General features: G+C 44.1%; 1 protein-coding gene across 2 annotated transcripts in view; it reads left to right on the top strand.

Moving 5' to 3' along the window:
- The window catches only part of pof1b (POF1B actin binding protein), a 100,231-nt gene extending 76,772 nt beyond the window's left edge, over positions 1 to 23,459 (top strand). For both annotated transcript variants that reach the window (XM_038775107.1, XM_038775106.1), the window contains exons 12-16: positions 4,100 to 4,213; positions 5,183 to 5,311; positions 14,638 to 14,705; positions 18,597 to 18,705; positions 21,647 to 23,459. In XM_038775107.1, coding sequence (XP_038631035.1) covers positions 4,100 to 4,213; positions 5,183 to 5,311; positions 14,638 to 14,705; positions 18,597 to 18,699 — 414 coding nt within the window. In that variant the 3' untranslated portion in view covers positions 18,700 to 18,705; positions 21,647 to 23,459. The remainder of the gene's footprint in view (positions 1 to 4,099; positions 4,214 to 5,182; positions 5,312 to 14,637; positions 14,706 to 18,596; positions 18,706 to 21,646) is intronic.
- The last annotated feature ends 335 nt before the right edge of the window (positions 23,460 to 23,794 follow it).

Genomic DNA, 23,794 nt, shown 5'->3' with positions numbered 1-23,794 from the left:
CAGCACAAAATGGAATAGTGCCAGAATCTTCAGATTGTGGGCTGCCTAAGGAGGGCCCGAGGCTGTTGGAGTACTTTTTGGGGGATTTTCGCCAAATTGTTCGGGGAGGAGGAGAACACCTTCCTCTTTGAGCTGGAGAGAGCTCATCAGTCGCTCCGGCCGAAGTCAAAAGCGAATGATGCACCAAGAGCTGGGTTAGACTGTTTTCACAGCTTTCAGATGAAGGAGAAGGTTTTGAGATGGGTCAAGCAGAATCGGGAGGTGAGCTGGGAATCATAGAATCTGCAGTGCAGAAGGAGGCCATTCGGCCCATCGAATCTGCACCGGCTCTTGAAACGAGCACCCTACCCAAGCCTGCGCCTCCACCCTATCCCTGTAACCAGTAAACCCACCTCACCTTTTTGGACACTAAGGGCAATTTAGCATGGCCAATGCACCTAACCTGCACATCTTTGGACTGTGGGAGGAAACCGGAGCACCTGGAGGAAACCCATGCACACACTGGGAAAACGTGCAGACTCTGCACAGACAGTGACCCAAGCCGGGAATTGAATCTGGGACCCTGTAGCAACTGTGCTAACCACTATGCTACCGAGTTGCCCACTGAGAAGGCAGTGGGATTTGTATATATCAGGACATCAAGGTGGTGCTGGCAAGACAGCGGCAGCCTTTAACAAGGCATAGGCAGTGCTTTACTGGAGTGATGAACGGTTCGGAGTGGTCTACCCGGCAAAATTGAGTGTTATGAATAACTCCAAGTCCATTCCTTTGAGAAGGCAGAGAAGCGGAGGCATATACTAGAGCAGAAGGACTGGGACTGAACGGAGCTCGGACTTTGATTTATTATGTTTTGATTGGAAGGGGATGGTTTGGGACAGTGGATTATTGTGTTGAGATTTTATTCCCCTTTGTTTGGCTTAACTGTTGCTCTTTTATAACCACTGTGTGTTTTAACCTATACGGTGGACATATAATCTCACAACTATTTTAGTTCAATCAGAGTTTATTTACTAGACACAAGGTTATTTACTCAAATAATCACACGTTGATGCACAATTCACCACAAGAAGCAGCATGGCAGCATAGTGGTTAGCATCAATGCTTCACAGCTCCAGGGTCCCAGGTTCGGTTCCCGGCTGGGTCACTGTCTGTGCGGAGTCTGCACGTCCTCCCCGTGTATGCGTGGGTTTCCTCCGGGTGCTCCGGTTTCCTCCCACAGTCCAAAGATGTGCGGGTTAGGTGGATTGGCCATGCTAAATTCCCCGTAGTGTTCTAAAAAGTAAGGTTAAGGGGGAGTTGTTGGGTTACGGGTATAGGGTGGATACGTGAGTTTGAGTAGGGTGATCATTGCTCGGCGCAACATCGAGGGCCGAAGGGCCTGTTCTGTGCTGTTCTGTTCTAAATTCTAAATAACTAACACACTTAAAACAACCTTAACTTAACTTCCAGGTGATCGGCAGATATAGAGTAGATATGGCCTTATCTGGTTCCTAACCTCTCGTGGGGCTGGAGTTCTTGGACCCACCCTGTGCCTCAGTGTGGCTGGAGGACCTGATGGAGTGTCTGTATCTTCCTTTCAAAGGTTAAGTTCACCTTGTGGGGACAATTGAGGGGTTCTATAAGAGATGGATTCTGCTTATTCTACAATTTAAAGAGTTGGTCACCGTCAGCTGCTAACTGGAGGGGGAATTTGAAAGGGAGGCGGGGTTGCGGGATTATTCTTCGAGTCATATGTGCTTAGGGTGGTAGAGAGGGTGGGGGGTGTTCTGTTCTTTTTGTTTTATGTTGTTTTGTTTTATGTATAAAGTATTGAAAAACAAGTAAAAATATTTTCAAAAAAAGTTTGAAGAATCAATTGGCAAACCTCTATAGTGGAGTTGATGTCAGCAGTCAAAGAAATGAAGAACATAAATATATTTTTCTTGTTATAAACAAACTTCTAAGGAATGCTGTGATATTTCGATAAAATTAGCTAGTGCGTATTTGGTGTGATCACCATCAAAAACTGATTAAACTTTCAATATTGGCACAGTGGCGCCATTACAAATACAACTTCCTGTGGTGAATTTAATGAGCTGTCACATCAAACCCATGACATGTCTCTCAGCTTGAAACACCTTCACAAGAGACTCTTCGGCAAATGTATTTAATAATTTCCCGTTTCATTATTCAAAAATGGCTTCTGTCAATAGCAAAACCACCGTTGAAATGTTAGTCCTGCATCATGAAGTAGATATTATGCGTTATCTTCAGTGGGTTATCTTGTGAAAAATGGAAGCAGATACATTAACGGCGTTCAAAAGGCATCTTGACAAACACATGGATAGGATGGGTACAGAGGGATACGGCACAAGGAAGTGCTGAGGGTTTGGGCTAAGGGTGATATCATGACCGGTACAGGCTTAGAGGGCCGAAGGGCCTGTTTCTGTGCTGTATTATTCTTTGTTCTCTTTGTTCACCATTATGAAAAACCTGGGCTAGATTCTCTGTCCTGCCGCGCCAGATTTCCAGTTCAGCACGCCAGCGGGATGCTCCATTTCGCCATTGTGGGACAGCCACACGCCATCGGGAAACCCCCTGGCTGCCAGCAAAATGGAGCATCCCGGCGGCGGAGAATACAGCCCCCAGTTTCGGTGGCTATTTTGAAGATTGTCTGTGATGTTACTCCACTTTCTCTACTCTGAGGGAAGCTATGCTCGGTTGCTCATGTTCCCGCACTGTGCTTGTCAGATGTTTCACAGTGTCGTGGCAACTGCTGAGGTTGACGAGGTGGAGTCTTTAAGATTCAGCTTGTTATTTGTTTGAGGTGACACACTCACATCTGCCCATTGTTAGAAGATAATAGTTGATTATCTGATAATCAGATCATAGTCATTTGATAGTCTGCAGGAAAGCATCATCACTTTCTCAGAAAGCTAGCATAGCCCAAAGCCATGCGAGTCACTGGAGATGATGGAGCCCATCCTTTCCACCATCAAAGAGATTTTCATTACCCTTTCCACCATCAAAGAGATTTTCATTACCTCCTATTTGGCCTTGGTAGTTATTTTGAGGGATCAGCCCTTGTTATTGCAGTCTCTCTGCCTGCATCTTGTTTTTTTTAAAAAAAGGAAACATGCTGTGATTAAAAAGAGACAATTACTTCCTAATATTCTGATATTGCTGATTAATGCTGCCATTCATTAATGAAATACAATCCCAGTTTGCAACCCAAATAAAATTATTTGGCTCAGTTAAAAATTAAGTAATCACCACAACAGCCTGTTAATGAAGCCATCATGCTTACAAAGTGACAAGATGCATTGTTCTCTTTGGAAATTTTATCTACCTAAAGTACTTCAATCCGTCTTAAATCACTTTTTGTGGAAAAACTTACCAGGCGAGACTTTCTGATGTGGATCAATCGGAAAGGAGTACAAAATTCCCCAGAAGGGAGTATTTTTAACTTTTACTGCCATGTGAAAAATGGACAATAGCAACTTGTCTGTCTACTTTACATCCTGATGATCTTTCCTGTTGAGCTCCACTACAGCTTTGTGCATCAGCAGACAGATGGCCATTGGTGAGGCAGGAAAATTGCAGTTCAGCTGAAATTTGAAGGGATGTGGACAGGTAAAGATAGGTGATTATTTTTTAAAAAAAGGGGGTAGGGGGTGGGTTCAAAATTCCTTACAACGTTTGGACAAACTCGGAATGTTTTGCAGCAATTGGCAGCCTTTGTCAAGGCTAAAGGGGGGAGAAAGGTAAGGAATCACAAGCAAACCTGAAGGGAGAATAAACCTAATTTGAAAAATTTTAAATGGGGCCTGCCAACATAGAATGAAGTCCACAGAATGGTATAAATCAAATCAGCGAGCTGGGGGAAATCATTTCCATTCAATGTGCACAAACTGAAACCAGACACCACGCGATTCCCTGTGGCAGTGTTACCATCCTAAACAATTGATGTAACGTGCAGAGTGTAATGTCAAAAAATACAACCTGTCTTGGGTTAATTCAAATGTTTAATTGAAGTAATTTGAATCTTGTTCAATTGACACAGAACAGTCTAGTCTGAAATCTGTTGCTTAACGTTGACTATAATATTTGATGTTTACAGCTGTCCAAGAGCCCATCAGTCACCTCGATAATTAATACAGACATCTCAAATAATTACTATGAAATGGTCAATAAACTGCGTGAAGAAAAGGACAAGGAGATCGATTATTTGAGGGTATGGAAATCCTTTTCTTGCCGTCACTGTTTTTAATACAGCATGATCACCATTTTTAAGCCCCAAACACATCTCTCATCCATAAGACCCACTCCTTGCTTCCATTCCCACCAAAGTGTTGAGCACCCAACTTCCACTACTGGCCACCATGCTATTGGATGTACTTCCTTCTTCTCAGTTAGATTTATTGGGCTGAATTTAATACTCCCCACTGGTAGATTTGAAGGTTGGGCTGGGGAGTAATCATAAATCCCATCCTCAAAACCCCGGGCGCGATTCTCTGCGGAGAGTCGTAAAGGCTGCCGTGAAACTGGCCGTGTTTCACGGCAGCCTCCGCGCCCCATCCTGGGACCCGATTCTCCCCCCCCCCCCCCCCCCCCCCCCCCCCCCAGTCGGGGCTAGCAGCGCGGCCCTGTGAAGCACGGCATTGCGGGCTTAGCGGCCGTCGCTAAGCCCGCACGCCAAGCGTCACGGCGGCTGACGCGCACAATGACGTCATCATGCATATGCGTCAATCCCGCGCATGCGCGGCCGTGGTGCGGCCGTGCCAATCGGTGCCATGGTTGTCCGGGACTGCATTTGGCGGCCGTTTTCACGAACGGTGAGAGCAGGTGTGTTTGCGTTCGTGAAAACGGCCGTAAAGGCCTGGGAACTCGGCCCATCGGCCAGGGGAGAATCGCTGTTCGCCGTAAAAAACGGCGAGCAGCGATTCGTGTCGTGGGGCGGCCGGGGGGGGGGGGGAGAATAGCGGGAGGTCGGGAAAAATTGCCGGGAAGGCCCTCCCGCTATTCTCCGACCCGTCGTGGGCAGCGGAGAATCGCGCCCCCCATGTTTGACCCCTTTAGTCCTTGCAAACTACCACACAAAGTCTTGATTACTTTCATCCTACTATGGACAGCCTATCTTCAACAGCCTGATTATCATCCAGACCAGACTTTTGTTTGAATGTAACATTTTGTTCTCTTTTAGTCACAAATCGGCACCATGAAACGTGAAATGTCTTCAGGACATGACCATTCCAGCAGTTTGAATATTAAATTGATGGAATACAACCATAGCCTGAGTGAGAAGGATACCATCATTAAACAAAAGGATGAGGTGAGTAGTATCACATGGCTTCTCTTTGATTTCATTGGCACTATCAAGCCAGGTTAATAATTAATTCAGCACTGAATCAGCTATGGAACCAACACAGTGTTGTGGCTCTGGGTCGGCATAGCAGTGTTCTGTGGAATGCAGTTAGGGAGTAGGTGATTGAGCAGTTTCCCCATGTAGGTCAGGACCAAAGTTAGAATTTAGAGTCGCCAACTGAACATTGATTGCTTGGCAACAGTCTGCTAACAAGGTACTATCAAATATGCCTGACGTCACTTTGCTGGCATCGGTCCAAACTTCACCAATACTTTGTGTAACTAACTACTGCCACACACTATAGTGAGGGACAGCAGAGTGGAGATTGTAATAGAATTGATCATTGTGAGGCTCTGTGGCATAGGCCTGTGCAGTGAGCCCCCTGTCCTTTTAAAAATAATTTGATGGGATGTGGGCATCACTGGCTAAGCCAGTGTAGATGGTGGACATGCTTTGAGTTACCTGTTACAGAATTACCAGCAAGCAGCTATGGTGTATATATGGCTGGTCCAGTTAGGTTTGTGGATAATGGTAATCCCTCCCAGGAAGTTGATAGTGGGAGAAGCATGCCAATTTTCAGCCCGAGCCTGAATGTTATCTATGTCTTGCTGCACTTTGGCACAGACTGCTTCAGTATCTGAGGAGTCGCAAATGCTTCTGAACATTATGAAATTATCAGCGAGCATCCCATTTCTGACCTTGTGATGGGGGGAGGATCATTGGTGAAGCAGCTGAAAATCCGTGGGCCGAGGACACTACCCTGAGGTACTCCTGCAGGGATGAGGTGATTGACCTCCAACAACCAAAACCATCTTCCTTTGTGCTAGGTATGACTCAAGCCGGTGGAGAGTTTGCCACCTGGTTCCCAGCGGCTCCTTGATGCCACATTTGGTTCAGGTGCTGCCTTTATGTCAAGGGCAGTCAGTCTCATCTGACCGCTGGCGTTTAACTCATTTTTTTCCAAGTATAAACCAAGGCTGTAATGAGCTCAGAAGCTGAGTGGCCCTAGCGGAACCTGAACTGAGCTTCAGTGTGCAGGTTGTGGCTGTGTAAATGCCAATACATAGCACTTACACCATCCATCACTTTGCTGATGATAGTGAGGAGACTGATGGGGTGATAATTGGCTGGGTTGGATTTGTCCTGTTTTTGTGGACATGGCACATCTGTGCAATTTTTCATATTGTCAAATAGATGCCAGTGTTATAATTGTACTGGAACAGCTTGGCTAGGGAGTGCGGCAAGTCCTGGAGCACAATCTTTAATACTATTGTTGGAATACTGTCGGGGTCTATAGCCTCTGCGGTGTCCAGTGCCTTCAGACATTTCCTGATATCACCCAGAGTGAGTCGAATTGACTCAAGACTGGCACCTGTGATTTTTCCAGAATTGTTACACCTCTGTAGGCGGCTATTTGGCCCAGTGTGTCTGCACTAACTCTGCAAATGAGCAATTCACCGAGTGCCATTCTCCCATCTGTTCCTGTTCTCTGCACATTCTCCCATTTCAGGCAACAGTCCGACTCTTTTCTGAATGCTTTGTTTGAACTTTCCTCGACCACGGTCTCAAGTAATGCAATCCAACCTTAACCACTCACCGCGTGAATTCTTTTCTTCCCATGTCGTTCTTGTTTCTTTGTGCCCTCTCATTTTCAATCCTTTCACAAGTTGGAACAGCTTCTCCATGCCTACTCTCTCCAGACCTCATGATTTTGTATGCCTCTTTCAGATCTCTTCTCAGCCTTTCTTTCTCCAAGGAAAACAGTCCCAACTTCTCCAGTCTATCTTCATATACTGGAGATCTCAGGGAGGAGGCTGAGATGGATTATTCACTCGGCATTTCTCGTTGAAGATGGTTGCAATTGGGCAGCACGGTGGCGCAGTGGGTTAGCCCTGTTGCCTCATGGCGCCGAGGTCCCAGGTTCGAATCCCGGCTCTGGGTCACTGTCTGTGTGGAGTTTGCACATTCTCCCCGTGTTTGCGTGGGTTTCGCCCCCACAACCCAAAGATGTGCAGAGTAGGTGGATTGGCTGCACTAAATTGCCCCTTAATTGGAAAAATGAATTGGGTATTCTAAATTTATAAAAAAAAAGAAGATGGTTGCAATTGCTTCATCCTTGTCCTGTCTCTTCGGGCTGAATAACCTTTTTTATTGATTCATGGGATGTGGGCTTCGCTGCCTTGTCCATCCCTAATTGCCCTTGAGAAGGTGGTGGTGGGTGGCCTTCTGGAATTGCTGCAGTCTATGTGGCGTATGTACACCCACAGTGCTTTTAGCAGGAGAGTTTCAGGATTTTGGCCCAGTGACAGTTAAAAAACAGCAACATATTTCTAAGTTGGGAGGGTGAGTGGCTTTCATAGAATTTACAGTGCAGAAGGAGGCTATTCGGCCCATCGAGTCTGCACCGGCTCTTGGAAAGAGTACCCTACCCAAGGTCAACACCTCCACCCTATCACCATAACCCAGTAACCCCACCCAACACTAAGGGCAATTTTGGACACTGAGGGCAATTTATCATGGCCAATCCACCTAACCTGCACATCTTTGGACTGTGGGAGGAAACCGGAGCACCCGAAGGAAACCAACGCACACACTGGGAGGATGTGCAGACTCCACACAGACAGTGACCCAAGCCGGAATCGAACCTGGGACCCTAGAGCTGTGAAGCCATTGTGCTATCCAGATGCTGATGTTTCCATGTATCTGCTGCCCTTTTAAATGGTAGCAGTTATGTGTTTGGAAGGTGCTTTTTAAGCAACTATGGCGAGTTCCTGCAGTGCATTGTGTAGATGGTACACACTGCTGCCACTGTTCTTGGGTGATGGATGGTGAGTATTTGCGAAAAGTGTGCCAATCAAGCAGGCAGCTTTGTCCTGGATGGCATCAAGCTTCTTGAGTGTTGTTGAAGCTGCACTTACCCAGGCAAGTGGGGAGTATTCCAACACACTCCTGATATGTGACTTGTAGACGGTGGAGAGGCTTTGGGGAGGCAGGAGGTGAGTTACTCAATGCTGAACTCGCCGCCTCTGACCTGCTAATGTGGCCACAGTATTCATATGGCTAGTTCAGTTCAGTTTCTGGCCAATAGTAACCCCCAGGATGTTAAGAGCGGGAGATTCAGCGATGGCAATGTAAGTAAATGTCAAGGGGTGATGGATAGATTCTCTCTTGTTGGAGATAATCATTGTCTAGTACTTGTGTGGCATGGATGTAACTTGCCACTTGTCAGCCCAAGCCTGGATATTGTCCAGGTCTTACTGCATTTGGACACGGACTGCTTCAGTATTTGAGGAGTCGTGAATGGTGTGAACATTGTGCATAGTTCTGAAGTCAGATCAAATGGTAGTGCAGGCTCAAGGGGGTGAATGGCCTACTCCTAATTCGTGATTATATATCACGTGATGCATAATTTAAGCAGGCAGGTAACTTGGCAATCTGTTTTTGTAATTTAGGAATGTATGATAACATTAAATCTTGCACACTCCATTTTGTGGAAGCTGAACACAGCAGCAGGGACTGCCAAACTTTTCGACATTAATTTGAATCTAATTCCAGGAAGTTGCCTTGGTGCAGTGTGACTGCTAATTTATGAATGAGCACAGTGTGAGCACATACTGAAGGTGTAATTTCAGGAAGCATTCAGCAGCTAACACAAAGACCTAGTGTATTGGCGGACCTAACAAGCAGGTAATCAGACTCCAACTCTACGCCACACTCTGAATGAAAAACAGTGGGGCAGCACAGTGGTTAGCACTGCTGCCACACGGCGCCAAGGACCCGGGTTCCATCCTGCGCCCGGGTCACTATCCGTGTGGAGTTTGCACATTCTCCCCGTGTCTGCATGTGTCTCACCCCTGCAACCCAAAAAAGATGTGCCGGGTAAGTAAATTGACCACACTACATTGCCCCTTAATTGGGGAAAAAAAGAATTGGGTGCTCTAAATTGTTTTTTTAAATGAATACGAGTGAAACGGCATCAAAATTGAAAAATGACGAGGAGAAAGAAACATTATGCAAACTAAATAAAGCTGTTGTGGTGATGTGCGTTACTGTAGATACATAAGTGGTTAATGTTAGGGGCTGGTTTAGCACACAGGGCTAAATGGCTGGCTTTTAAAGCAGACCAAGGCAGGCCAGCAGAAAGGTTCAAATCCCATACCAGCCTCCCCGAACAAGCGCCGGAATGTGGCAACTAGGGGCATTTCACAGTAACTTCATTTGAAGCCTACTCGTGACAATAAGCGATTTTCATTTTCATTTCATGTAAATACACGTAGACTAGCTAGACACTAGAGAAACACCAGAGACATGACACACAGACATTCAGCCAATGGGTCAGTAAGGTAGGACACGACCAATGGGCATTCACGATACACACAGAGGTGACACTACCACAGGGGCATTACACCAACCCATATATCTTCCTCTTTCCAGTGACACTCAATGAGTACAGACACAGGGTTGATTCAACATCACACCCACCATGTGGATTCTAGCAGACTGGTTCGTCAGTCTGAGTAGCTACAGAAGGATTAACAGTAGAGGCAAATCCAAGTAGGAGAATTGTAAATAGTTTAATAAATGTGTTGAAGTTATCTCCATGTCTGAACCTTCCTTTGTTAGAGTGAACATCAAGGAAGCAGTTTATGCTACGTCAAGAGCGTAACAAGACAGCTGTGTCAGCAATTTTCAAAGTAAGTTAGCCAGGATTAGATTAATGTATAAGAAGCAAAATACTGCGGATGCTGGAATCTGAAAAAAGAACAGAGGACGCTGGAAAAACTCAGCCGGTCTGGCAGCATCTATCAGGAGAGAATCAGAGAGTTAACGTTTTGAATCATAGACCCTTCATTGGAACTGAAAGGAGGGAGAATGTTGGAGCAAAAGAAACTGCAACAAAAAGTAACAACTTTAAGAACAAATGACAGATGGACTGTTGTGAGAGGGGGACAAAGTGTTTTGCATTCAGACAATACATGTACGGAGAATAAAAAGAGAAGAGATTCAAGATGGAGGAGAAAGGTCAAAATCTAAAGTTGCTGAACTCAATGTTGAGGATCGAGGGCCGCAACCTGCCCAACCGGAAGATGAGATGCTGCTCCTCCATCTTGCGATGGACGTTGTTGGATCATTGCAGCAGGCCAAGGACAGACATGTGGGCACGAGGGCAAAGTGTGCTGAGTTAAAATGGGAAGCAAAGGGAAGGTTGAGGGAACTAAGCAAAGGTGTTCCACCAAGTGGCCATCCAGTTTGTGTTTAGTCTCCCTAATGTAATGGAGACAGCATTGGGAGCAGCGGATACAGTAAATCAAATAGAAGGATGTTGCAAGTGAAACGTTGCTTAATCTGAAAGGGGTTTTTGGGCCTTGAACAGTAAGATGGGAAGAGGTACAGGGGCAGATGATACAAAGGAAGGTGCCACGGGAAGGGTATGTGGAGTTTGGTGTGAAGGAAGAGTGGACCAAGATGTCACAGAGGGAGTGGTGCTTGGAGAATGCTGACCAGGGGGAATTGAGGGGAAGATGGTGGAGGATGATCCTTTGAATGCGGAGGCTGGTGGGGTGAAAAGTGAGGACAAGGTGAAGCCTATCATGGTTCTTGAGGGAGGGGAAGGGGTGAGAGCAGAGGTGCGGGAAATGAATAAACCCAGTTGAGTGCCCTTTGGGAGGCAAATCTCGGTTAAGGAAAAAGGCAGACGTTTCCGAAGCACCATTTTCAAAAGTGGCATCATCGAAACCGATACGCGAGAGGCAGAGAAACTGGGAGATTGGAATGGAGTCCTTACAGGGAGCGGGGTGTGAGGAGTTGTTGTCGCAATAGCTGTGAGTATCAGTGGATTTATTATGAATATTGGTGGTCAGTCTATCACTGTAAAGGGAGACAAAAATCAAGGAAAGGAAGAAGTGTCGGAGATGGGCCATGTGAAGGTGAGCGGGGTTGAAAATTGGAAGAAAAATCAATACTTTCATCCAGGTCCAGATGACAGCATGAAGCGGCTCCAATACAGCCATCCATGTAAAGGACAAATAGTTGCGGGTGTGCCAGAATAGGACTAGCACAAGGAATGTTCCACATATCCCATAAAAATACAGGCATAATTGGGGCCCATGTGGGCCACCTTTTATTTGCAGGAAATGAGGCATGTTCAGCCATGAGGAAGAGAGTGGTGGTGGGGGGATTGTTCAGACTTCTGCTCGAGGAAAAAGCCCTCTGATCCTCCTGGTGGGGGATGGAGGTGTAGAGGGATTGGACACCCATTGTGAAGAGGATGTGGTTAGGATCAGGAACTGGAAATTGTTGTTTGTCAGGACAAAATCCCAACCTTTGTTCGGAAACAGGACGAGAACCCAAAATTTTATTTTAATTTCTAAAAGTGTGAGGAAAGGATACTTCACTCCAGGAATAATGACTGACCATTAGGTATCTTTTATGTTAAAACAAACTTTAATTTAAACACAGAATTAACCATGTTAACATCAAGGAAATAGCTTTATAATGAATTTAAACAGTTCATAAATAATAGAAAAAACTTGAACTTCTCTATCTACACCTGCCACCAATTCCAATTAAGCAACCCAATAAAGTTCAAATGCTACTTATAAATAAAGTTAACAAGACAGGTTACTTGCTAATCTGTGGAGAGAGTTCTGGAGAGAGACCCTTTCAAGACCAGATCCAGTACACTTCTGCTCAACCGAGCAGCATTTGGCAAAACTGATGTTCAACCTAAAACCTTGTAACGGACTGTAAAACTGTGGCAGAAAGATCACCAGAGGCAATGAGGTCAGTGGCCATCCTGGAAACAATGGCTTGATGCTTGTTGGTGGGGTCATGGTCCAGGGGGAAGTAGGGGGAAGTGTCAGAGTTGGCGCTCAGACTCTGTGAGGTAGAGGCCAGTACGCCAGATGATAACAGTGCCACCGTTGTCTGTAGTTTGATCACAATTTCAGGATTGGACCTATGAGAATGGAGTGCAGCAAATTCAGAGGGAGACAGGTTGGAGTGGGTGAGAGGGGCAGAAAAATTGAGACGACCGGTGTCACGCCAACAGAATATAAAGATCAGGTGCAGAGGGTGGGGTCCAGGTAGAGGGAGAATACTGGAGACTGGTGAAAGGATCCAGTGAACAGGTGAAAGACTCCTGCCAAAGTGAGCACTGAGACAGAGGCAACAGAAGTGTTCAACATCATGCCGAGCCCTGAATTAATTGAGGTGAGGACATAAGGAGATGAAACTGAATCCTTTGCTGAGTGCAGAGTGCTCTGCATCAGAGAGGGGCAGGTCGGAGAGTATAGTGAATACACAGCATGGTGGTTGGGTTTAGAAGAAGAAAGGGGATCAGAGAGATGGCAAGGTGTGGAGGGGCCAGGATGGACATTGGTATCAATTTGTTGAAGCTGGTGTTCCTTAACACCTGAAATGTAGAGAAAAAGCTTCATGTTAAGGTGTCGGATGAGAGAAAGAATTAAATGGAATTTGGGACAAGAACAACTTTGAGAGAGGGCGAGTCTGTGCTGCTGGAGAGAGAGGTTGAATGTGTACATATGGAGGCACATGACAAGAGAGTGTGGATCTCGGAGAACACCAGTAGGAGGAGCATCGTACACTCCGGAAATATCTGTAATCCTGGTCCGATTGAAAACATGAGGGATAGAACTGAGACAGTCGCTGAGGAAGGAAATGTGGCTGTGGAAGCAAGTTTTGGTAAACACCTCATCAAATATCAAGAGGGAAGTGGAAAGCAATGAAGGTAAAAGAGACGAATGTAAATCTCATCGGAGAGAAGAGCAGTTCCTCTTCAAGGAAGGTATTCCTGGAAGAGAAATGCTAGTGAATTAAACACTAAAATAAGCAGATGCTTGAATCTGAAACAAGAAGAGAGGATGCTGGAAAACTCAGCAGTTCTGGCAGCATCTATCAGGAGACCGAGGCCAGAATTCTCCAGCCGTTTGCTGGCGTTGGGAATCTTTGGTCCTGCTGCCAGTGGACCCCTTCCCGGTGGGTTTCCCAGCTGCCGCGTGTGTCGTCAATGGGAATTCCCATTGATAGCGATAGGAGCAGAGGAATCCGCCACTAATGAACGGTGTGCTGCCTCCCGCTGTCGAGAAGCACATGTCTGGGAGGCCGAAGGATCCCGCCCAGAGTTAATGTTTTCAAGTCATAGACCCTTCATTGGAACTGAATGGAGGGAGAATGTTAGAGCTAAAGAAACTGCAATTAGTGTAAAATTCAGATTAATGTAATTTAAGAAACAGTCCAGCAAGCATTTCCTGGAACATTTTAATCAGTTGACTGTTGGAATAGAGGTCAATCTGCATCACTTCAGTTAGCATTGACCGGACAAAGCCGGTTTGTAAAATGTCGGAATCTCCTCCTTAAAAGCAGCATCAGTCAAACCATCCCTTGTTTTAATTTGTTCGTGGGGTGGCTATATTGTTGGCAGTGGTACATTTATTACCTCTCCTAGCCTTCTCCTTGAACTACTGCAGTCCTTCCTCCCACAGTAGAGTTAGGTAAGGAATTCCAGGACATATATACCCAGAAACAATGAAGAATGAATAATAAAAATCCAAGTTAATATGGTGCAGAGCTTGGAAGTAATATTCCCACAATGTTGCTACCTTTGTCCCTTTGGGTGGTGGAGATTACAATGAACGGAGGTGCTATTAAAATAAGCTTGGTTAATATTGAACATTTGCTGTAGATTGTAAATACTGCAGCCACAGCAAAGCACTGGTGTTGGAGGGGGTAGCAGAGTTACAAATTGCTCTGGTTTATTGAGCTAAACTCTTCTAAAGAAATGGTGAGTATTCAGTCGGACTTCAATGAGCCTTTTAGATAATGGTCAGAAGCTGAACCACTCCTAAATAGTTTTTGCCTCTCTTGCTGCTGCAATGTTAATATAGATGGTCCAGTTAAGCTGCCAGTCAATGTTACACCCAAACTACTGATGACAGTGACATGTACTGATCAGAGAAGATGCCTGGACTTTCTCTTGTGGGAAATTATATTTACCCAACATATATGAGGTGCAAGTATATTATCTACCATTTTATCAGCCCAATCCTATAAGTTATCCATTTTAAACTGAAGTGATGAGGCTCTCAATTTGTAAGGGAAACAACTGCTTTCTTTAGAAGGTGTTCCAAAGTAGCTAGTCACTGGCCAGACTCACTCGGAGGAGAAAATGCTCTTCTGAACACAGAGACAGCAGTGTAACTTAATATAATTAATTATGGTTGAAACCCCAGACTGAATCTGATAAATTTGATCCATTTTAATCTCTTTCTCAGGAAATCTCGAGACTGAAATCATCGCAAACAACAGGGAAGAATGTGACACACACAATCATTACAAAGCGGTAAGCCATATTATTACCATTGTTTAGAAAGTAAAAGATTATTTGGGGTATTGGAGGTCTGCTATTGACAGACTGATTTTCCTGCCATTAATCCGTCTGAACAGTCAAAACGGATTGAATGTACAAATTGTCTTAAATTGGTCCTGTTTTTAGCCAACATGAATATGGCCGTTGAGACATTAATTTGCTGTTTCAAAAACATTTAACGGCAAATTCTAATGCGCAAGGCATCAAATGAAGCACCCATGGGGTATTATATTGATGAGGCTGTATGCTGATGTATAAATAACCCACAGTTATTTGCCACTAATTTTAGTTCCGTCGGTGTCTGATAATCCTGACAGAAATGACTGAACAACATAAGTTAATAAGACCTAGGAGCAAAAGTAGGTCTTTCAGCCCATCGTGTCTTCTCCGCCATACTAAAAGATCATCACTGATCTGATATGATGATTCTCAACTCAACTTTCCTGCCTTTTCCCCACAACCCTTGATTCCCTTACTGATTTAAAAATTCTCTGCGGTAAAGAATTCCACAGATTCACTACCCTCCGAGAAGACATTCCTCCTCATTTGTGTCTTTAAATGTGACCCCTTACTCTGAGGTTATGTCCTCTGATCCTAGACTCTCCCACAAGAGTAAACACCCTGAGTATTCTGTATGTCTCAATAAGGCCATGTTTCATTCTTCTAAACTCCAGTGAGTACAGACCCAACCTTCTCAACCTCTCCTCATACGAAAATTCTTCCATACCTGGGATAAACCTAGTGAACCTTCTCTGGACCGCCTCCAATACCAGTAAATCTTTCCCTACTAAGGGGCCCAAAACTGTTCACAATATTTCAGGTGTAGTCTAACTAGTACCTTGTATAGACTTTGAGACTTTCCTTTTGAAATAAAGGCCAACATTCCGCTTGATTTCCTAATGACCTGAACCCCAAATCCCTCTGCGCTGCAGCTTTCTGCAATATTTCCCCATTTGAATAATATCTCCTTTATTTTTCCTACCAAAGTGCATAACTTCACATTTTCCTGCATTATATTCCATCCGCCAAATTGTTGCCCACTCACTTAACCTGTTTATATCCCTCTGTAGACTATTTGTGTCATCCTCACAACTTGCCTTCCCACCTATTTTTGTGTCTTCTGCAAACTTGCCAATAATGGATTCACTTCCCTCATTTAAGTCAATATATATTGTCAATAATAGTGGCCCCCAGCACTGATCCCTTTGGCACTCCACTAGTTGCAGGTTGCTCAGGCAGGTTGCCACTTATGTGCTTTACAGAAGGAGATCTGCCATCCTTACCTAGTCTGGCTTACATTTGTCTCCAGAGCCACAGAAATGTGGTTGACTATTAAAATGCCCTCTGAAGTGGCCTACCAAGCCACTCAGTTCAAGGAAATTAGAAATGGGCAATAAATGCTGGCCCAGTCAGCAACACCTACGTCCCATGAATGATTTTTTAAAAAACCTGAACATGCTCCTCATCCCAACTCTTGTCATTTATTAGTTAACAATATGTTATGAAATGCTTTTTGGAAATCCAAGTATCTACTAAATCCATCCATTGCTTTCCACTTATATATCCTGCTCATTACTACCGCACAAAATTTTGATAAATTTGTCAGGCATGATTTCACCTTTATTTAAGCCATGCTGACACTCCGTGATTATATTCTGTACTTCTAAATGCTCTGCTATTACATCCTTTATAATGGACTCTTTCATTTTTCCCAATGACAGACATTAAGCTAACTGGCCTATAGTTACCAGTTTATTGGCTCCGTCCCTTTTTGAATAAGGGTAATTGGCAATTTTCAGATCCTCTGGGATCTTTCCAGAATTTAAAGGATTTTTGGAAGATTACTACCAGTATACCCATTGACTCTGTAACTGCTTTCTTTAATGTCCTATGATACAACCAATTAGGTCCAGGAGAGTTATTGGCCTTTAGCCCCATTAGTTTACCAAGTGCTTTTTATCTAGTGACAGTTATTGTATATATTTCCTCCTCTTCCTTCGCCCCTTGATTGTTTAGTATTTTGGGAATGCTCTTAGTGCCCTTCACTGTGGAGACTGAAGCAAAGGATTTATTTAGCTCCTGTGCCATTTGCTGGTTTCCCATTATTATTTCCCCAGTCTCATTCTCCAAGTGGCCTATGTTCACTTTGGCCTCCCTCTTCCTTTTTATATACTTAAAGAAGCTCTTACTGTCCATTTTTATAATACTTGGGAGTTTATCCTATCCGTCTTTATTTTCTTTTGGTCATCTCCTGTTGGTTTTTAAAACTTTCCCAATCCTTTGGGTTACCACTAATCTTTGCCACATTCTAATTTTTTTCTTTCAGTTTCATGCTATCCTTAACTTTCTTGGTTAACCATGGCTGATCTATCCCTTCCCTAGAATCCTTCTTCATTGTCTTTGTTATGAGTCATGAACTACTTTCATAAACATATGCCATTGCTGATTAACCGCCTTTCCTGCCAAACTCCTTTCCCAGTCCACTCCAGGCAATTATGCTCGCATTCCTTTGTAATTACCCTCATTTAAGTTTAGCACAGTTGTTTCTGGCCCAAGTTTCTCACTCTCAAACTAAATGCAAAATTCTACCATGTTATGGTCACTCTGACATAAGAAATAATTTACTCAGCTTGTTTATTAAACCTGCCTTATTGCACATTACCAGATTCAAAGTATATGATCCCTGGTTGAATCCATAACATATTGGATAGCAGACTGGCTGATGGACAGGAGACAGAGTCAGGATAAATGGGTATTTTTCTGGATGGCAGGATGTGGGGTGCCACAGTGTTTGGTCCTTGGGCCCCAGCTATTTACAATCTATATTGATGACTTGGATACAGGGATAGAAGGTTCCAAAGCCAAATTCGTACATGACACAAAAATAGGTGGGGCAGTAAGTTGCAATGAGGAAACAAGAACCTTACAAATGGATACAGATAGGTTAGATAGTGGGCCAAAATGTGGCAGATAGAGTTTAACATTTGCTTCACAGCTCCAGGGTCCTAGGTTCAATTCCCGGCTTGGGTCACTGCCTGTGCCGTGTCTGCACATTCTCCCCATGTGTGCGTGGGTTTCCTCCGGGTGCTACGGTTTCCTCCCACAGTCCAAAGATGTGCAGATTAGGTAGATTGGCCATGCAAAATTGCCCTTAGTGTCCAAAATTGCCCTTAGTATTGGGTGGGGTTACTGGGTTATGGGGATAGGGTGGAGGTGTGGGCTTGGGTAGGATGCTCTTTCCAAGAGCTGGTGCAGACTCAATGGGCCGAATGGCCTCCTTCTGCACTGTAAATTCTATGTAAATTCTACATGTGCACACATACATCAACTCACCAGTGCAGGCTGTACCGGACGTAAATTAAAACTGGTACATGAACCATGCTCGGCAAACAAAATTTCTCCCTACATCTTTTCAGTCATTCACCTCAGTATATATGAGGAACAAATAAAACATGGGTCGATGGGAGTCCATGGTGTCCAAAAAAAGGTGACAGAAAGAGTAGCCATGTTTCTTCAGGGTGGAATTTGTATTGGAGCCTGTACATCATTGTCCCATTATTTTAATTTGGTTACAATCTCAAAATAAGGTTTTAGGCATGTATGGAGTAGCTTAAAGTCTCTAGTTTTTGGATGGTTTAGTGTCACAAAAGGTTTAGCAAAGCAGGCTGCGGTGTCTCACTACGTTGCACCTTATGTATTCAATGCCTTTATAGTTCCAATGAATCCAACAAAGTTTGCGTGAAATAATTGAAAAAAATATATATACTTTAGTACTTTGCTTTTCTAATTGTGTTGTTTTGTGTGAGATGTAATAAGCAATCTCATGCTCTTGAAGGATAACGTTTATTTTCTTTTCCAATATAGTCAAATTGACTACCCAATTCTGGGCCTTTTGAAAGATACAAAATTTTCTTCTCGTGGTAGCGGAACGCAGACTGTATACATCGAAAAGACTGGAAGTCGGTAAAAACAGGTACTGTAATATTACACATCATCGTCAGTTAGCTTGTTCACTGTTTAAAGGATGCACAAATCCGGTCTGCTTCATAGAATTTACAGTGCGGAGGAGGCCATTCGGCCCATTGAGTCTGCACCAGCTCTTGGAAGGAGCACCCCACCTAAGCCCACACCTCCACCCTATCCCCGTAACCCAGTAACCCCACCCAACCTTTTTGCACACTAAGGACAGTTTATCAAGGCCAACCCACCTAACCTGCACATTTATGGACTGTGGGAGGAAACCGGAGCACCCGGAAAAAATCCACTCACACACGGGGAGAACGTGCAGACTCCACACAGACCCAAGCCGGGAATCGAACCTGGGACTCTGGAGCTGTGAAGTAACTGGGCTAACCACTTTGTTACTGTGCTGCCCTTAAAAAACCTTCTTAGAAAGCTTTTTTATAAATTCATTTACGGAATGTGGGCGTTGCTAGATATGCCAGGACTTATTGCCCATCTCCAGTTGCCCTTTAAAAGGTGGTGGTGAGTTGCCTTCTAGAACCGCTGCAGTCCTTGAGGTGTAGGTACACCCACAGTGCTGTTAGGGAGGTAGTTCCAGGATGTTGCTCCAGCGACAGTGAAGGAGCAGCGATATATTCCCGTCAGGGTGGTGAGTGACTTGGAGGGGCGCCTCCAAGTGGTGGGGTTCCCAGGTATCTACTGCTCTTGTCCTTCTAGATGATAGTGGTTGTGGGTTTGGAAAGTGCTGTCTAAGGAACCTTGGTGAGTTATGCTGAGCATCTTCTAGATGTGATGTGGAGATGCCGGCGTTGGACTGGGGTGAGCACAGTAAGAAATCTTACAACACCAGGTTAAAGTCCAGGTTGAAACAAACATGTTAGACTTTAACCTGGTGTTGTAAGATATCTTCTAGATGGTACACATGACTGCCACTGTTCATCAATGGCAGAGGGTTTGAATGTTTGTGAAAGGGGGAGCAATCAATCAGGATGGTGTCAAACTTCTTGAGTGTTGTTGGAGCTGCACTCATCCAGGCAAGTGGAGAGTATTCCAATACACTCCAAACGTGTGCCTTGTAAATGGTGGACAGTCTTTGGGGTCAGGAGGTGAGTTACTCGTTGTGGGATTCCTAGTTCTGGTAGCCACAGTACTAATGTGGCTAGTCCAGTTCAGTTTCTGATCAATGGTAACCCCCAGGATGTTGATTGTGGGGGATTCAGTGATAGTAACGTCATTAAATGTCAATGGCAGTGGTTAGAGCCTCCCTTTTTGGAGATGGTCATTGCCTGGCACTTGTGTAGCGTGAATGTAACTTGCCACTTGTCAGCCGAAGCCTGGATATTATCTGGGTCTTGCTGCATTTGGACATGGACTGCTTCATTGTCTGAGGAATTGCGAATGGTGCTGAACATTGTGCAGTCATCAGCAAACAACCCCACTTCTGACCTTGTGATGGAAAGGAGGTCATTGATGAAGCCATTGAACATGGTTGGGCCTAGGAAACTACCCTGAGGAACCCCTGCGGTGATGTCCTGGAGCTGAGATGATTGACCTCAACCAATGGAGAGTTTTCCCCCTGATTTCCATTGACTCCAGTTTAGCTAGGGCTCCTTGATGCCACACTCTGTCAAATGCTGTCTTGATGTCCAGGGCAGTCAGCATTTTGTCCATTGTTGAACCAAGGCTGTAATGAGGTCAGGAGCTGAGTGACTCTGGTGGAATCCAAACTGAGCGTCCGCGAGCAGGTTACTGTTGAGTAAGTGCCGCTTGATAGCACTGTTGATGACTCCTTCTGTCACTTTGCTGATGGAGAGTAAATTGATAGGGCGGCAATTGACTGGATTGGATTTGTCTTGTTTATCGTGTACATGGCACACCTGGGCAATTTTCCACATTGCCGGGTAGATGCCAGTGTTGTAGCTGTACTGGAACAGCTTGGCTAGGGGTGCGGCAAGTTCTGGAGCACAAGTCTTCAGTACTGTTGCGGAGAAATTGTCAGGGCCCATAGCCTTTGAAGTATCCAGTGCCTTCAGCAGTTTCTTGATACCACATGGAGTGAATCGTATTGGCTGAAGACTGACATCTGTGAGGCTGGGGTCTTCTGGAGGAAACCGAGATAGATCATCCACTCGGCACTTCTGGCTGAAGATTGTTGTGAATGCCTCAGCCTTGTTTTTTTGCACATATGTGCTGGGCTCATCCATCATTCAGGATGGGGATATTTGTGGAGCCTCCTCGTCCAGTGAGTTGTTTAATTGTCCATCATCAGTCCCTCTTGTCACCCTCAGTGGTTCCTCCAAGTGGTGTTCAACATGGAGGAGTACTAATTCATCAGTTGATGATGGCCAGTATGTGGTAATCAGCAGGAGATTTCCTTGTTTATGTTTAATCTGAAGCTATGAGACATCATGCCATGCAGAGTCGATGTTGAGGACTCCCAGGGCGATTCTCTCCCAACTGTATGCCACTGTGTTGCCACCTCTGCCCACATACTCAGGAATGGTGATAGTGGTGTCTGAGACCTTGTCTGTAGGGTATGATTCTGAGAGTATGACTATGCCAGGCTGTTGCTTAACTAGTCTGTGAGACAGCTCTCACAACTTTGGCACAAGCCCTCAGTAAGGAGGGCTTTGCAGGGTCGGCAGAGCTGGATTTGCCATTTTCATTTCCGGTGCCTGGTTCGATGTCAGGTGGTCCACCCGGTTTCATGCTCATCATTCGACTTTTAATTCCAGATATTTTATTGAGTGGTGGGATTCAAACCCGGGTCCCAAGATCATTATCCTGGGTCTCTGGTTGTTAGTCCAGTGACAATACCACTATGCTGCCTACTTCCTACATGTGGAAAATGTATAATGTTGAAACTGTGAGTGCCTTGTAATTTACGCTAAGTTAAGGACTGTTCTGCAGAATGGCCTTGCACCAAACTTTATTTTTTGTTTTCACATTAGGAATTCTTTCGAAGACATAATCGAATACGGAGAGACAATGTTCTATTTTGAAAGAGAAGTTACTCAACGTTTTTCCCAATTGGCGATGGTTTCTCTGACCTAGTTATTAAAAAGTTAAAATAATTGATCAAAGCTAAATGTATATTTATGGGTCGGTGTCAGTTTATTTTAGTTAATTCAGTTAATTTTTGCTACGGTTCGATTGGGGGTTTTGGGGGCGTGAGGGCTTTGCTTTTTAATCTTGCAATTAAATAAGATTTTATTAAGGAGACAAATAGGAATTTGTAGTATGGTTTAAAGACTAGGGTGTAAAAGCATGTAAACTGTAATAGAAACAGTGATAAGAGCATGAATCAGAACAATGTTGTCCATTATGTGAGCCACATGTAACCATATTTCTGGTTAGCAAATTAAAGCGTAATAGACATCGTAATTGCGAATGTGATCTCCATACTCTATTTGCAAGGCATACACTCCATGTCCTTTCACTGTTTTATTGAAAGGTTAGATTAAAAAACAGAACATGCACGTACTTTACATCCTCAATGGTGTAATGTTTGTTAATTACCTGTATTGTTTAAATGTGTGGAAGGCGTTTTTGACTTTACTTAGTGCATTTGGTGGGTGACAGTGATTTTGAAGTGGCAACGCACATGACAGCATTGCCTTTCATTTGTGATTATCTGTTTTTCATGGAAATCAGAAAAATGCTATGTATGTTTGCCGAAAAACAGGAGCATTGCTAATGACTTATCGGGCGTTTTATAAAATCTTCTGTTCTGAAGCAGTTTTGACTATTAATAATTGTTGAGACGTCTGTCATTTTTGGTTAGGAATTCTAGTATTAAGATGTTTGTTACATGTCTGGAGTTATTGACCTCCTAAACATTACAGACCCAGAGAGAGAAAAAAATTCTATTTATAATTAAGAAAACAACATTCATGCCAGCCATTTAAAAAAAAAATCATTCATCCTAATATATACGATTCAGGATGTTTTGGGTGGTGGAGTAGCACAATGGTTAGCACAGTCACTTCACCGCTCCAGTGTCCCTGATTCGATTCCCAGCTTGGGTCACAGTGTGGAGTCTGCACATTCTCTCCATGTCTGTGTGGGTTTCCTCCGGTTGCTCCAGTTACTTCCCACAGTCCAAAGATGCGCTGTTAGGTGGATTGGCCATTCTACATTACCTTTTAGGTTAGGTGGAGTTACTGGGTTACTGTGATAGGGTTCCAAGAGCTGAGTTTGATGGGCCAAATGGCCTCCTGCACTGTAAATTCTATGATTTCAGACTAGCAGATATTGTTAACTATTTCTCAGGAGTGAAAGCAATCTGATTCAAATTTTAATGATTTGAGAATTAAACTGAACAGTGCAAAATGGACAGTGTTTACCTTTTTATAGCTGAAGAAATTATTTTCTGCATGCAACATACTCTTAATTCATAGATTTAGTGCAAACAGTAACTGAAACAGAAGTAGATGGTTACTTTTTTAAAAATATTGTGAGATTAAGTGTCTACAAGTACAAAATAAGACACAGGCTGTATCATCTAAATATTATTAATAACACAGGTTAATTGGCAAAAATGTTTAATTATAGTTCATTATTCCCTCTTTGAACTGCTCACAATTTAAGTGAGAAGTAAAATGTCCAATTTGGAGTTGATACAAAATAGGTAAAATTCTATATCACTTGGTAATTCTTCCTATTGTGTTCTTGGAGCTACCTGGTCAATCATCAGGTAGCCAAAAGCACATTATGAAGCTAAATGTTTTTGTGGAATTGCCTAAATAAAAATGTAAAATCGAAGTTTGCCTTTTGACTCAGTTTATTATTTGTTCTGTGGCTGTCTTTTTACAGTTTGATTTTAGGTCTGGGCTTCAATGCATTCGCCATTGCTCTACTGCCAACTAGGCTGGCTGCTGCAATGCATCGCCCACTGTGATGTTCCAACCCACTCTTAAGCTATAATCTGAAACTAATTTTGGAATATCTTTTCAAATCTGTTATTCTAATGGGCGGCACAGTGGTTAGCACTCATGCTTCACAGCGCCAGGGTCTCGCGTTCGACTACTGGCTTGGGTCACTGTCTGTGCGGAGTCAACACGTTCTCCCTGTGTCTGCGTGGGTTTCCTCCAGGTGCT

Source organism: Scyliorhinus canicula, chromosome 17, assembly GCF_902713615.1.
Source record: "Scyliorhinus canicula chromosome 17, sScyCan1.1, whole genome shotgun sequence".
NCBI classification, from domain to species: domain Eukaryota; kingdom Metazoa; phylum Chordata; class Chondrichthyes; order Carcharhiniformes; family Scyliorhinidae; genus Scyliorhinus; species Scyliorhinus canicula.
The sequence above is the reverse complement of the archived record's forward strand: the minus strand, read 5'-3'. Positions and strand labels throughout refer to the sequence as shown.